The sequence below is a fragment of the Actinia tenebrosa genome, unplaced genomic scaffold, assembly GCF_029948245.1.
Source record: "Actinia tenebrosa isolate PJP-AT-01 unplaced genomic scaffold, QUT_ActTen_1.0 PGA_scaffold2__45_contigs__length_23673736, whole genome shotgun sequence".
Lineage (NCBI taxonomy): Eukaryota > Metazoa > Cnidaria > Anthozoa > Actiniaria > Actiniidae > Actinia > Actinia tenebrosa.
In genome coordinates, this window is record NW_028292579.1 from 10,773,176 (window position 1) to 10,788,507 (window position 15,332).

At 39.7% G+C, this 15,332-nt stretch overlaps 1 protein-coding gene across 1 annotated transcript; it reads right to left on the reverse strand.

Moving 5' to 3' along the window:
- Positions 1–6,093: 6,093 nt before the first annotated feature.
- On the reverse strand, positions 6,094–15,332 carry LOC116293522 (ATP-binding cassette sub-family C member 4-like). The gene is made up of 5 exons (XM_089033487.1): positions 14,655–15,332; positions 12,739–13,118; positions 10,228–11,492; positions 7,062–7,632; positions 6,094–6,437 (listed from the first exon to the last, which is right to left on the reverse strand). The coding sequence occupies exons 1-5, from the start codon at positions 15,183–15,185 to the stop codon at positions 6,281–6,283; spliced, it is 2,904 nt and encodes a 967-aa protein (XP_088889613.1). The 5' UTR covers positions 15,186–15,332; the 3' UTR covers positions 6,094–6,280.

A 15,332-nucleotide genomic window follows, 5' to 3' on the forward strand; every position in this document is an offset into this window, starting at 1 on the left:
ACGTACCAGGACGACAGCAACATCATCTTTACTTACCTACCCTTAGTCGACGGCCTCAATCGCGACCTTCCCCTATCGCACTTCAATGCCCACACGTCCGTCTACGTCTACGTGGCCCCCTACTTCCACACGGACAACGACAACAACCCCAGCATCTACATCATGGGGGTCAGCACCAAAAAAACATTACGCGCTACCAAAGCCTCCTTTCTAAAAGCATTTCCACGTTGTCCTTTTCCCTCATTAGAAGGCCTCTACTACACGCCCCGACACCCCGTACGACCCCTCTCATCTGATATGTACGTGTCAAGAGGCTCAAGATCCTGACTGTCTCCAATGCAACGAAGCGGTCAAGGACTCCGAAGTGGACAACAAAAGGTTCTTCTTCCCTCCTGACTTCCAAAAACGCACTCCTTCACACCTCATCACCGACGTGGCCGACGCTCTGGATGCATGCCCCACCTTCCAATTGTTCCTCAACTTCTTATCCATCTTCAACAAGAAAAAGGACTCCAGCCCCTGCAGCTGTGGCTGGTGCACTTCTTAATACCTCACTCTTCCCATACAGACCTACTGACGCGTTCACCCTGACGAAGACCTTTGCCAATACTACTCCCCCTCGTTCACGTTTGAAACTACTCTTGCTCCTTAACAGTGCTGCGTTTGTTACTCGCCTCTTCCCGATCATCCGCTTCAACGACACCTTCCGACCGAAACCCTTTACTCCGACACCAACATGACCTCCTGCTGTGCCCAACCCATACACACCGAGTGCCTCATGCAGTGGATCCTCAGCACGGGCTTCAACTACACCTGCCCTTACTGCCGTGCTCCTCACGCCCTGCCTCAATGGCCCGGTTCCTTGTTCGTCAACTACCTCGAAGGTCACTTCTCTCAAGTGTACAACGGCGACCCCGTCTGGGAAATGGCTCAACCCACCATGGCTCGCATCATGCTCCTCTTCTTGCGTCACGTTCACGACCTCATCCACATCCGACCCATCGCTCACGTCAACTTCCACAACACGATCAAACCTCCACCGTGCCTGCTCTGCCGCAAGCCCATCCCTTATTCGGGTCAAGAAGGGACCATCGATTACACGGGTCAATACCACGTCTTCAACTGCCGCCAATTCGCTCTTCGAGGGTACATGCCTCCGGCACCTCGTCACGTCCCCGTCCAAGCCTGTCATTCCCTCTGCCTCGTTCGCTACATGGATCAACACCGTCATCACTATCCCATGCCGTGTCCTTGTTCCTCCCTCCCTGGACCTCCACACCAAATCTGCGTCACTCGCTTAGACACCTTATTTAAAACGTTCATTCGTCACACCCGAGACGCCGCGGCCGTCCAATGGGCCAGTCGCCTGTGCATCCAAGAATTTCAAACCAACACCTTCCACGTCATCCTCCTCCACAAACAACGACTCCATCTCGTCCGACTTCACCAACGAATTCATCCGCCTCACACTCCTCTCAACCACGTCAAGTTCTCCCTCGACTACCAGTCCCACATGCGTCGCTACCTGACCTCACTCGACCTCAATCCTCTCCCTGGTCTAGCTCGTTACGTCCTCCGCTACAAACGCTGTGATGCATGTCTCGCTTACCTTCCTGGATGGTTCCCCCAATGCAGAAACTGTACCACACCTTTCCAAACTCTTCGCAATGGCAAACGCGTCCGACGACACGACTTATCTAATTAAAAAACATTTCGTTTGTTAAATTTATGTACTGCTTTTTCATTGGTCAATAAAAACCTTTTAACACACCTATGACTCGAGTTTATATGCTAATTCCTTCAGGATCCCTACCCTAGACTACCTTAACTTCACCCTTCTATTTCATAGCAGCCCCGGTGGTCTAATGGTATGATACTGGCCTAGCTGGCTGGAGATCGAGGTTCGACTCCTCGCAGGGGAGCTTTTCTTTTTTTTTTAAAAAAAAACTTTTTTTCCTTTTTATTTTCTTACCTTCTTAGGCTCAATCCTCAGCTAGCCTCATTCAAGCTTACGCTCAATTCAAGGCTCAAGTTAAGGTCTCCAAAGACGCCAAGCCTGCCCCCACCGTCGACGACCAAGTCACGGCCAGCCTCATTCGAGTTCGTGGAAACACCCACAACAAAGCAGAACCCAGACCCACCCTCGAAGAAGAGGAACACGCCAAGTGGTTCGTCCATCCTGAAACCCATAAGAAATACCTTATCCACAGCCCTGATACTCCCAAGGAAATAGCCAACGACCTTGCTCGAGGCATTGGCAAAGTCCTCGTCACCAATCATGGCATCTTACGACGCATAGGCTTTCTTCCTGCTTGGAATACCTATACCTTTGCCATGGTCAATCCTCCTCAAGGGCCTCACATCCACTCTGGTGACTCCAGCCTCATTGAAGCTTACGCCCAATGGAAGATCAAGGTCTCCAAAGATGCCCTCCGCACGTACGAGCAAAAAGAAGAAAAGCGCAAAGTAGAAGAACGCAGGGAACAACGCAAGCAATACATCAAAGAAAGTCGTGACCGATGGATGACCTCTAAGGGTCATACCTGTGTTTGTTCCTGTGACACCTGTACTTGTAAATGTCATACCTATCCCACCTATTAAAAAACGTTAACCTCGAACCCACGTCTTGACTACCTTTTTTAAACGCCTCCCTAAGTAAGTGCTCGCGGTAGCTCAACGCGTAGAGCGTCGGACCCTAGTTCCGAAGGTTGCTGGTTCGACCCCCGCTCGCGGGACCTTATACTTTTTCAAGCAAAATAAAAAAATTAAAATCCCCACTTACGTCACCCGCGTCGTCTCCCGTTCCCGCCTCCCCTTGGGCGATCCATCGCCCCAATCACTTCCGTTTCCGGTGATTTGCTATGGTAACAGGAATATATGAATATGTAATTCATGAATAAATTAACCTGACCCTATGTGGAGACATTTGTTACTACTAGCGATTGGTTCGGCAAGCGTGGCATCAGCTGGCATATAACAGTAGCTATCCGAAGAAGTGAAGATGGAAATATGCAGATGCTTACTTTCGTGCATGCATTCGAAAAGTGCATCCAGGAAAGTGATACAGTCTTGGCAATCATTGATAATATCTTCTGCCAGCTTAGGACTATTGCACCAGGAATTAAAAATGTCTTTCTTAGACAAGACAATGCTGGATGCTACCACTCAGCTTCAGTGTTGCTATCAGTCCAGCGAATAGCTACCAAGCACAAACTCCATCTATCCCGTGTGGATTACTCAGACCCTCAAGGTGGTAAAGGATCTTGCGACCGCAAGGCAGCAACGATAAAAAGCCACATGAAAGTCTATCACAACGAAGGTCATGATATCGAGACAGCGGAGCAGATGGTAGCAGCGATAGAGTCAGCACGTGGTATGCCGGGGGTGATGGTAACGTTATGTGGCCAGCAAACCAGTCAGATACCTTTTCCAGTGAAATGGGAGGGAATCAGTTTCCTTAACAACATGGAGCCCAGCGAAGAAGGAATAAGAGTCTGGAGAGCTTATGGGATAGGACCCGGCAAATTGTTGTTGTGGAAAGATTTCGATGTTCCAGAGAATCATCAATTACCAACCCTTAACACTGTAGGTGAACGTAGTGATCGCACTTCCTCTACTTCGTTTACTGATGTTACTGCACGACGTCTCAAAAAGAGCGAAGCACCTAGTCATCAAGCTGAGACAACTGCACAACTTGAAACAGAAGAAGATAATTCCGACCCTGAGGAGCAGAGTTTGTTCTTTTGCCCAGAAGAAGGCTGCGTCAAATCCTTCCAAAGGTATTCTTCTTTACAAAACCACATACACTGTGGCAAGCACAAGTATGTTCTGGAGCGTGAAACCTTTTTTGATAAAGCGATATTGATGTACGCAGCTAAACTAGAGCAAGGAGCAACTTGTGATGTGCCACAGATTTCTGAACGAACTCCGTCTGTCGCAGTGAATGAGCCTGCATTGAAAATGGGCTGGGCCCTAAAAAGTACCAAGCAGCGTAAGCGCCACTCAGAAAAACAGAAGAAATACCTGCTAGAAATATATCAAATTGGCGAGCAAACTGGTCAAAAGGCCGATCCTGTCTCCGTTTCAAAAGCTATGAGAAAAGCAAAGCTCTCCAGTGGCGAACCTATGTTCTCTGCCACAGAATTCCTGACATCGCAGCAAATTTCAAGTTTCTTTTCGCGAGTCACAGGAAAAAAGAAATGTCAAGATTATGAAGAATTTCAAAAAGATCAACAGGAAGTTGAAACAGAGAAACTATTGCAAGACTTACAGAGTGAGGTTCTTAGCGTAGTTTCCACCCGCCATCCAATCATATACAACGTTTACGACCTTTGCGACTCGGCCAATCGCAAGAAGTTAGACAGGTTTTCTATTCTGGTGTTGCAAGATATCTGTTCCTCTTTTCAACTAGATATTTCTGGCATTAGAGTTAAACGCAAGAAACCGTACATTGACCTTATAAAGAACTTAGTTGGCAATTGTACATGCCAAAACAAATGCTAACTTTATGTACTAGTCATTAGCATAGTATTGCGTTATATATATAATCAGCTTATTCAGATACTGTCCACGAGTTGCCTACGAACGAACGTCCATTGAGCATAACGTTCAAGTCAACGTTATATGAACCTGGCCTTGGTGTTTTCAGTTTAAAACTTCATTTAAGAGGCAAAACATTAGGATAAAGAAGAAAAGAATATTCAGCTTGCTATTCTAAGAAATTTAAAGAAATGAGATGTCAAATAGGGCTGTTACAATCCTTTGGGAAAGTGTCACGCTCTACAGTACCATGCTGACATTATTACCTGAAACCGGATGCGATGCACTTAACCTGACAAACAATTGATAAAACCACAATTGAAGCTTTAAATTTCACCAACTAAACAAGGTTAGCGACTATAACTTTAGTTTTATAAATGATTTAAGATAGTATACATGATTAATCGACGGCTCACCAGACGATCTTGTCGATTTCAGTGTCACTAATATTTGATATTTTACGTAACTTTGAGCTCGCCCCTCGTAATTACTGTTCAAATACACAAAGAAATTTTTATATCATTAGAAGTATCATCGCTTCATCTTTCAAAATCTAAAAGCTCGTTGGATTTCGTTGTATCGCACATAGTTTAAATGACCATTGTTTTGAGGCTACTTTTATAGTAGGAAAAAGTATGGCCGATGAAAAAATTCGTAGAAAATTCCACATTGCAGTGAAATCTTCAACAATAACAGTGAACGAAGAACCGATAATAGGCAATAAGAAAATCGTGTTATCAATACCAAAGGTTAGATAGTTTCGTTACATGATGTCACTGAAGTTGGCCAACTTGAGGCATTACTAATTAGCATATTTACCCGTTCCGGGAAAAATGCTTATTTCTCAAAAGCAAAAATATATTTTCACAAATAAACTACACCATGATGATTGGAACATAATAGGCTACCAATACTAAAAGTATGAGCAAAATCGATTTTTTGAAGCTTGCCACTAATTGTTTGATGTTTGCTGACATCCGCTCTTAAGCAGTTCAAAAAAACTCGTAGATCGTGTTTTATCAGGTACAAAAGCACTCGGCTACGACTCGTGCTTTTATACCTGATAAAACACTCCTACTCGTTTTTTAAACACTACATAATTTAGCATATACCAACTTGTGTACTTCCTAAGAACGCGCGCGCTCATTGGTTAATTGGAGATGAATATTGTACGATATTCACCTCTGAATCTCGGAATATTGAGTCGACAACAAAATGGCATCTGCCGGCAATCGTTTTGCTGCAATTTCCGATGAGGAAATTGAAAAAATGAAAGTAAATGCCATTCCTATCAATACTAAAAAGGCAAAGAAGTATGGCCTAAAAGTTTTGCTAAACGTTTTGCTAAATGTTTTGCGTGAATTTGTCGTTGTCGTTGTTGTTGTTTTTTCTGTTTGTTTGTTTTTATTAAATTATTGTATATAAAAATAGGTTACTCTGTACACAAGTTGGTATATGCTAAAACAATTATTCATCTCAGGCTCAGTTAATATGGAAAATGTTTACCTCGGCGCTCGAAGACTCGCGTCTCGGTAAATATTCCCCTATATTCACTTCGCCTTCGGCGAATAATTGCTAAATAATGGACATTCCAAGAAACAGTTATCCCGAGATTTAATGGTGTCAACTTGTTGTGTCAGAAGTGTAATTGTTTGTTTGATCCAATCAGTAACCGAATAATGTTTTGAATATTCGTTTATATATTTTTTCAAACGGAATGCATTCCTTAATGAATTATGGTTCAAATATTGGTATATTTACCGTGATCGTGAATGGCAACCAGACCTACAATGGCTACCCCTGCCAAGAAAGAGGCACACAGTAAATCCACGTACAGTCCAAGCCAGCGAGCTGTTGCCATAACTAGGAAAAAGGCTTTTGTATGCTCATCTTGAAGCCTGTGAAAATGAAGTCATTAGTGTAGAAGGGCGAACACGAGTGTTACAAATATCGAAGATGGACAGGGGATTAGCTGCAAGCAATTTAAAATTATAAGTATTTTATACAAAGATATAACTAGCTAAAAACTAGTGTGAGCTGCGTCGGTGTTTCTAATGAAACAGTAATGATGAAAAGGTAAATTATATACCGTGAAAAGATGAAAAAACTTACTGACGTTTCGGACGCTAGTCCTTCGTCGTCCTCTTTTACTCCGACGAAGGACTAGCGTCCGAAACGTCCGAAAAGTTTTTTCATCTTTTCACGGTGTATAATTTACCTTTTCATCATTAGTATTTTATACAATAAAATGAAACGATATTTCATATACGTTGATACCAATTCATAACTATATGGACGAAAAAAAATTTTTTAAGGGATTTGGCAATAATGAAAAGTGTTTCCTCCGAACTGAGTTGTTTGTGAAAGAGTTTACAAGCTGCAACACCTACCATGAAAGACTAAATTCCATTACTTTTTTGGAACTGGCGATACTACTACCCTGATCATGTCAAACCGAAGACACTGATTGTTTAACACACTCGGTTTTGACTTAGAAATAATAATGCTATGCAGTTTTTTACCTTAACAATTTGTTGCAGCATTCTTCTTCCGCCCCTGATGTTCGAATGACTTCTAACCCTGTAATGGTTTCGGCAACATGGTCATAGACAGGGCTGCATCTTATCGCTTCTATTCTCTTCAGCTCACGAGAACTCTTTAGATAATACGCAGTAACCAAGAATAACAGCATTGCCATTGGAATGACAGCAACAGCGATCCACAGGCTAACTGCCAAAGCCAGTAACATAACTATAACTATATCCAAGCACAAAGGAACCGAATAAAGGAATTGGATCGGCAGCAAATCATCCATAGCACCGATATCTTTGGAAAAGCGATTCATTATTCGTCCAGCAGGATTGGTATCAAAGAACAGAACAGGAGACTTGATAACAGCCATTGTCATCTTGTCGTGCAGCTTTCTTGTAGATCTCAAAATTGCACTGACAAAAGCCAAATCTTTTGCTAAGGAAAGAATCAACGATGCTCCAACCAAACCACCAAACACGCCCAAGGAGAAGGAACCTCTTTGCTCCTGTAGTGTCATATGAACTATTCGTGACATCCACCAAGTTGGTACCACCAATGACGCTACGGAGAACGTTCGTTAATATGAGTAAGCAACAGAATGAATGACCGACTTTTGTCCATTACACACTATTAAGTGCTTCTTGGACAAAAATGAATGAAACTTTTCTAAAATATTTTTCTATATTAAGATATTAGGATACGTTTACGACCACTATGCGCGCAAACTTAAATAACGCGCTGGCTTTATAGCATAACACAAACAAAATATACATTTTCTGAAAGCTGAGTAAACATAGTTTATGAAGACATCTTCAAAATACGATTTTTTAAATTCTTGTTCACATTATTGTCCTCAAAGCGAAATTTGACCATGCCTCAGTGAAAACGTTAACGGACACGTACATTTTAAGCTATGTTTGCGAAAAATGTCTTAACATACTCAGGAGATAATAAGCTCAAAAACGGTGTCCAAGGTTTTGGATATCTGATTTACATCTCTCGCTATTTTTGATCAAAGTTCGGCGATTGCTTTTGGAGTGTTGTTTAGAGTAAATAGCGTCATAACTTTGGAAAGAAATTAAATTTCAAAAATAGAGACACCCTTTTTTGGATTATGAGTTACTTTTTAAACTCTCCAAATTTTAGAAAAATCGAATGAAATCCAAGGGACTTTTAGCTTTTTGAAGTTGAGGTTTTACAGGCAAAAAAAAAAAAAAAAAAAAAAAAAATCGAGAAAAATGCATTTCTTTGTTTGGAGCCGGAAGCTGCAGGGAGCCACGATGTTGGCCAAAACACCTTGGGCCTTCCATTTTGTCATCACTTGTCAAATTATCTGTTGTTCTGGACGATCGGAATGTAGGATCTTTTTACAAGGACAAAGGAGCATTTGGACTCAACGTTATTGCAAGCGACGGGACATTTCCGGTCTTGATAAAGTCACGATTTCGATTTTTCTCAAAATGTTGGCTCTTCCAATCAAAAATTGAAAGAAGTTTCACTAACATATGAAAGACAAAAGTTTAAAGTTACGAAATCTCAAGAAAAATTTTTCGAGCAAATCGTCATTTTTAGTATCCTAATACCTTAAGGTTCTAACAAACACTGGCGAAAGTTATTTTCTTGATATTCCGATAGGAAGTATTGCATTTTTGCGAATATTTAACATTTAGTTAAGGCATCTATAACACTAACAAGAGTAGAAGAATGATGATTATAATAATGATGATGCATATTAAGGCGCTGTTAGCAACCATGCAGCTTACAATCACGAGGGAATCGTTAGTCTATCAGTTTTATGCCTCAAATTGGGGCTCTTTCTTGGTGCTGTTAGGCACCTGAAGCATGAAGACTATTAAACAAATACGCAAGTATAATGAATTTGCATAGGAAATCGCACGATCTCGAGTACAATTTGGAAATTAATAGACACGAGTAATGTTTTAAACGTTCTTGTAATTGCACGAGCCTTTAGGCGAGTGCAATTAAAGAACTTTCAAAACATTACGAGTGTCTATTAATACCAAATTGTACCAGAAGATCGTGCGATTTTTTGTTTATAGTTCAGTCAACAAAATTTCAGTAAAAGATGCGAAGCGACGCCGTTCATCTTTGTCTATTTGGCGGCCGATTTTCAGTCCATCGCGCAACTGAAATGCATAAAAAAGATTAGTTCTTACGGCTTTAAAATTTTATTCATATGTTTTTTAAGTGCAAAATGATAGAAAATAATTGTTTTGACATTGTTTTGTCCGTGTTGCCATAGCGACTTAATTCGGTGGCCTACGGAGTACAATTAACGCTATAATTGTACTCTTCTCGACCAATCAGAGTCGAGTAATTTTGTTGAGTGTACTATAAGGGGCAAAACAATACTCTACAAAACAAAAAAACTCTGACCCAGAATACAATAAAGCTTGGTACAACAGGAAATAAACCAAATTTGAGCGCACGTTATATTTAATGCTAAATGACCTTGCGCGAGACATCCCGATATAAATGATTTTGTATTTCGTCCATGAAACAATGATAAAGGTATGGCGGCCTTTTCGTTAGTCCAGGTGACTTTTGAGTGTATACCATATATCGTTTTAAAAGTTAACTAACAAAATTGTATAATATATTTATAAGGATAGAAATGATGTTTTTAAAAGTTTTGAAATAAAACGTTTTCGACTGTGAAAGTCATCTTCAGTATGAGGTTAATTTGAATATACAACAGTTTAAGTAGTTCATGAAATCCCAGAGGGATAAAGGCTGGCGATAAAACATTGGACTTGTTTATTTAGTCTGTGCTGTTCACGTGCAATTAAGAGTCTTTCAATTATTCTTCTTTTGAATAAGGATGCTTCTGTGTGAAGCATATTCCATGTGTACGAAAGGTTTGGAGGACTTGATAGATGACGTTCTGGTTATGAAATATGTAAGGGATTCTAAAATCGTACAAATTGTACAAATTAGTGCAAAGTTTTGAAGGTCTACGGTCTACTGAGAGATATATGGTATGCGCTCTACCATCTAGGACTCTAACAATAATTACGGCCATTAAGGGTGAGGTGATCTCTAAAAAAAGACCATTTAATTACTTAAAAAGAAATGTTTATATTTCTTTCTAAAAGTTTGAATACTATATATCATACAGAATTAAGGCCAAATTACCTTGAGCGATTATGTAGAAAATAGCAAGAAACCCAATGATAAAAGTTGGTAATCCAGCCCTGAAAAACCTCCAGTACGACCGCCAAGACACCGTACCAGTAGCTCTCTCTTCATCTTCCTCCCTCATATCTTTAGAATTATCTTCATAATGAACGACTTCTTCATGCAATGTGTAGTCGCTTGTAGTATCTTCATGTCTTTTCTGTAAGGTATCTACTATTCCGTTTTCGCTCAATTCCGAATATGTCCCGAGAACAACAGCACCCTCTCTTACCACTGCTATCTTGTCAGCTCGAGGACGGTATTGTACTTGATGGGTCACCAGAACTCTTACTCGATTCGACAGCTCTCCACAGATACACTTATCAAAGATGTGTTGTCCAACCCTAGCATCAACTGCACTGAGTGGGTCATCCAGTAAGAAGATATCTGCGTCTGAGTAGACTGCGCGTGCTAGACTGACTCTTGCACGCTGTCCACCACTGAGACTTACACCTCTCTGACCAATGATGGTCAAGTCTCCATGAGGGAAGCACTTGATGTCTTTCTGAAGGTCACATATTTCTAGTATTCTCTTGTATCGAGACTCGTCAAATGGTCGTCCAAAGACAATATTATCACGAATGGAAGCTGAGAAGATCCAAGGTATTTGGCTAACATAAGCTGTTCGACCATGGACCGTAATTTCCCCTTCAGTTGTAGGAATTTCCCCATGAATGGCCATCAGTAAAGAGCTCTTTCCACTGCCAACAGGTCCTGTGACTATAAGTAACTGGTTTGATCGTACTACCATCGAGACTTGGTGTAAAACACTCTTTTGTTGACTTGTCCAGGCTGCTGACATCTCGATTACATCTACTCTGGGCTCAGTGTCCAGTTCGATACATGTTGCTCTCCTGCTATCAATATTTTTGGTAAAAGTCAAATTTCCAATCCTACGCGGTTGAGCATCGTTTGATGATATTATGGCACTTGTACTTATATCCACTGATGTTGGACAATTACATAGGAATTCCTCGATCCTATTTATGGAAACTATAGAATCTCTCAGGTTGAGAACATTAAAAGTAATCTTCGAAACCATGCAGTTCGCACAAATGTCTAATATCATTGCCAGTGTAAAAGCCCTAGCAGCATCTACTCTTATTCCACTGTACACTAACGTTACCACACACAAGAAGGATGCCATTGGTTTTACGTTATACTTTAGCGTTTCGCATGTTACTCGTAGGCTATTCTTTTGTTTGTTACGATTCACTTCTTTCCTGGAACAAAAAGATTGAATGTGGATATTATGAAAGAAGATATCACAAAGCAAATGGTCATTGGAATAGATTTCCATTTGAATAAACGTGTGTTGTACCATTTCAGACAACCTGTCATTTCCAACATTCTTTTATGTGTTTTCTATTTCTTTTATAGAAAAAAGATAATATGAATGGAAAATCCGTATACCACGTGCTGATTAATGAATGTCAAAACAGTCACCATTAAAACAGGGGCGGCGGAAGCTAAAAATCTTTGGGGGGCACTGCAAAAATCTTTGGGGGACACTGAAGATTATATTTAACGCTATGTGATAATGACAATGTTTTGTTTGATTGCAGACGCATGCGCCTTAAAACAATGACTAAGAACCAATATTTTTGGGGGGCCAAACTGTGAATCTTTATTACTCGTCGCAGAACAAAAACCCTAAAAAATCCCTTCGACTTTCGTTTTCTTAATATCGACCTTTTATTTTAGTTAGCACATGGGTATTTAAATGTTTTTGAAAATTCCTAGCTTTCGATAAGGAGTTGAAGTATCCTATTAATTTTTTTTTTCGCAGCCACTAATTTATTCAAATGTTAAGAAATTATAGAGCTTTCTAAAGCTAAAACATTAGTTAATTCAATGTATAAAGAAATAGTTCTGTACATGCTTTTGCAAAAGCATGCGAGACCCCCGAAGTTGGAGTACGCGATTTTGGCTCTTTAAGAGGGTCAATGAATAAAAATGAATTATGCACGATCTGGTTTTTCTCGTTATTCTCGGAAATAAAGCGATGATTTCGGCAAATGAAGCTTGCCATGGTTTATATTCCCTCAAAGTCTTCCTAATACCAAATCGTGAGCTACCAAATTCGATTTTTCAACTGTTGTCTTAATAGCTTATTCGAAAAAACTCCTATCAATTTTTTAGATAAAGTTAATTTTTCTAACACATGAAAAAATAGATTATTGAAGGGATATTTGTTCAACTTTATGAGAGTTTTTAAGGTCACTGATGGGACAAAATATGACAGAGGAAAGCATTCCTTTGTTTTTTCGTTCAAAATATCCATGTATTATTGTAGAATGATTCACCAGCCGTCATTCGTGCAATTATAGAGTCTGCAAAAGAACTATTATTTGTTGGATATGAAATTTTTCACATGAACCTCAGCGGTCTCAACCTTGTAGGCTTTTGTGACTAATTTTTTGAAATAAGTATATACAGCAACAATAATAGAATAGAATTTGAAAATACCCTCGTAATGCTTGAACTGTTTCGTTGTACTTCCATTCCCAAGCATACATCTTTACAGCTCGTATTCCACAGATGATCTCACTCATTACTGCCAATCGCTTGTCTGTGACTTTGACTTGCTCAAGGCGAATGTTAGTATACAGTTGTGTGAGTAGTAAGTTTATTATGATCAAGACGAACATCAATAGAAGGCAAGACAAGGACTGCCAACCAACCAATAAAGGTAGAAGTACGACTACAGCAAGGAAACCAATTGGAAATAATAGTATTTCCGCCAATGATACGCCCAATTCATCCATTCTTTTGGCATCGTTGGACACTAGATTCACTATATGACCGGTTGTGAACTTGGAGAGATCGCTGCGTCTAGATTCAGTGATCTGTGTCAATAAAATAACGACAACAGTAAGATTAATATATGTATTTAGGCACTGCCTAAAAGCGGAGCTCCCGATACGGAAGTCACAGGGAGAACAATTTGAATGAAACTGAAAGGTAAAAATAAGATCGGGGAAAACATTTTCAATCATTTTTTATTCGAAATGATGATAATTTCTCCCATAATAAAAACCATGCAGTGAAATCGAATCAAAATGCACTACATCATTTTTTTTTTTTTTTTTTTTTTTTTTGCGCGAGTATACTCTCCCACTTAGGAATTTTGTACACAACTTACCACCACCCCCAGGGGCTAGTTTTGTTTTTGGAAGATTCTTCGACAAAAAGGTTTCCAAGGCCTACAAGTTTTAGGCTTTGAATCTCTTTTACTTAAAGAAAAACGAAAGCTAACTACAGATTATCCAATACAATATCAACTTAAGTGAAATTTAACTCGGATGTCTTTCATTGAGATCGAAAATTAGGACAAATCAAGACCAAAAAACAGACTTGAAAGCTGGTTAAGGTGAGCAAAAAATGAGGTTTACTTAAAAAAACAAAGCTTACATTCATTTAAACAGTTGACAAGAACAACTGAGACAAAATAAAAAATAATGCAAAAGGCAATGCAAAATACAAAATGACTCATTTCTTTGGCAGTAAATTGGCGTTTGTAAATGTTTTTGAATATTTTTTAGCTTTTTAGAGTGAAAGTCTGGTAGGTCTTTATACAATAACATCTTTCAACAACACAAATTTAAGCTGACTTTTATAATCATATTTGCTCGAACAGCTTAATAAACAGTTGAATATTTGGTAAACATTTATATTTCATTTAATGATTAAATAAATTATCCGTGTAGAAAGATATCTAAAAGTCTTCTTTGTTTTGCCGACTGGACCCCGCGATATGAGGCGAAAAAAGCTTTTTCTTGAACGAAAAACATGCGATAGCTGGTTAAAAACAACCGAATTGTTAAAGATTTACAAAGCTAAATAAAGGACGAATATTTTTTGTAATATGCTCTTCATGTTATATTTCCTCCAGCATTAAAATAAATTAATCTTATCGATAGAAATATAAACATTTTTGAGAGAAAGTCTTTGATTTCTCGATTCGTCGAGAAAAATGCTTGTCAAAAAAAAAAATATATATATATACGATTGTTTGCTAAAAAACACACACCTTATTTCTTGAAGAACACTTCTTGATCCATCTTTGACTACATGAAAGTGTTTTTTTTAATTGTTTTTGGTCTATAACTTGTCCTAAAGCGATTTTTTCTGTGCATTTGAGAGCCGCATTTGTGAGTAGTTTTGCTTTGATATCAAGCGGGATTCCTGTGTTGTGTACACGCCCGGACGGATGGACGTACGGACGTACGGACGTGCGGACGGAAGTGACGTCAGCCAAACCATGAAAAATCAACTCGATGGTTTACCATTTTTTCTTAAGTATGGGGCTCCGCTCGTGCTCGCTCGGGAGCTCCGCTATAAGAAATCTATCTGATTCCAGTTTTAGCCCTTTATCACCTCACCTTTTTATGGATCAATCCTATAACAGCACTTTTCAATCTCACACCCATCAACACAGCCAAGTAATCAGAATGATGATAGAAGAACACCTTAATCAGACTTGGAATCCCAATGCTAGCAACTATACCAACAGCGTAGGTCTGATCCATGTGGGATCCTTCTTCTAAGAGCTTTAGATAAAACCACACTGATACTACCAAAGTTATCCCCATAGCTTCATCCATCAGTTTCAAAGCAGTAAAGAGAATGACATCTCGAAGGAATAGTTTGAACATGGCCTTCCAAAGTCGGGGTTTTCTGCCTCTCTTCTTAGCACTGTTAATCTCTTCCATCCATAACACGTGTAACTTGGCCACTAGATCTTGTGCCTTGTTTTCGTCAGACAGCTCCAACAGATCGTCATGAGCGAGAGGTCGTTGGTATCCCAATCTCAGGAGCCCATTTAACCAGGTAAAGAAAAGATAGGAGAAAAGACCAGTTTTGAACGTCTTGGAACCAGCTTCAGAGGCAAGGCGTTGATATTTTCCACCCATTTTTCATTTACGGATTTGTTTCAGGATGATCTTAAATACAAAAGAAGGTAAAACGTGAAGTCTTTTAGAGAGATTATGATCAAGTGGCTCAGTTGAACGAACAGCCAGGGAGATATACGTACAACAAATGGTTAGTATTTTATTTCT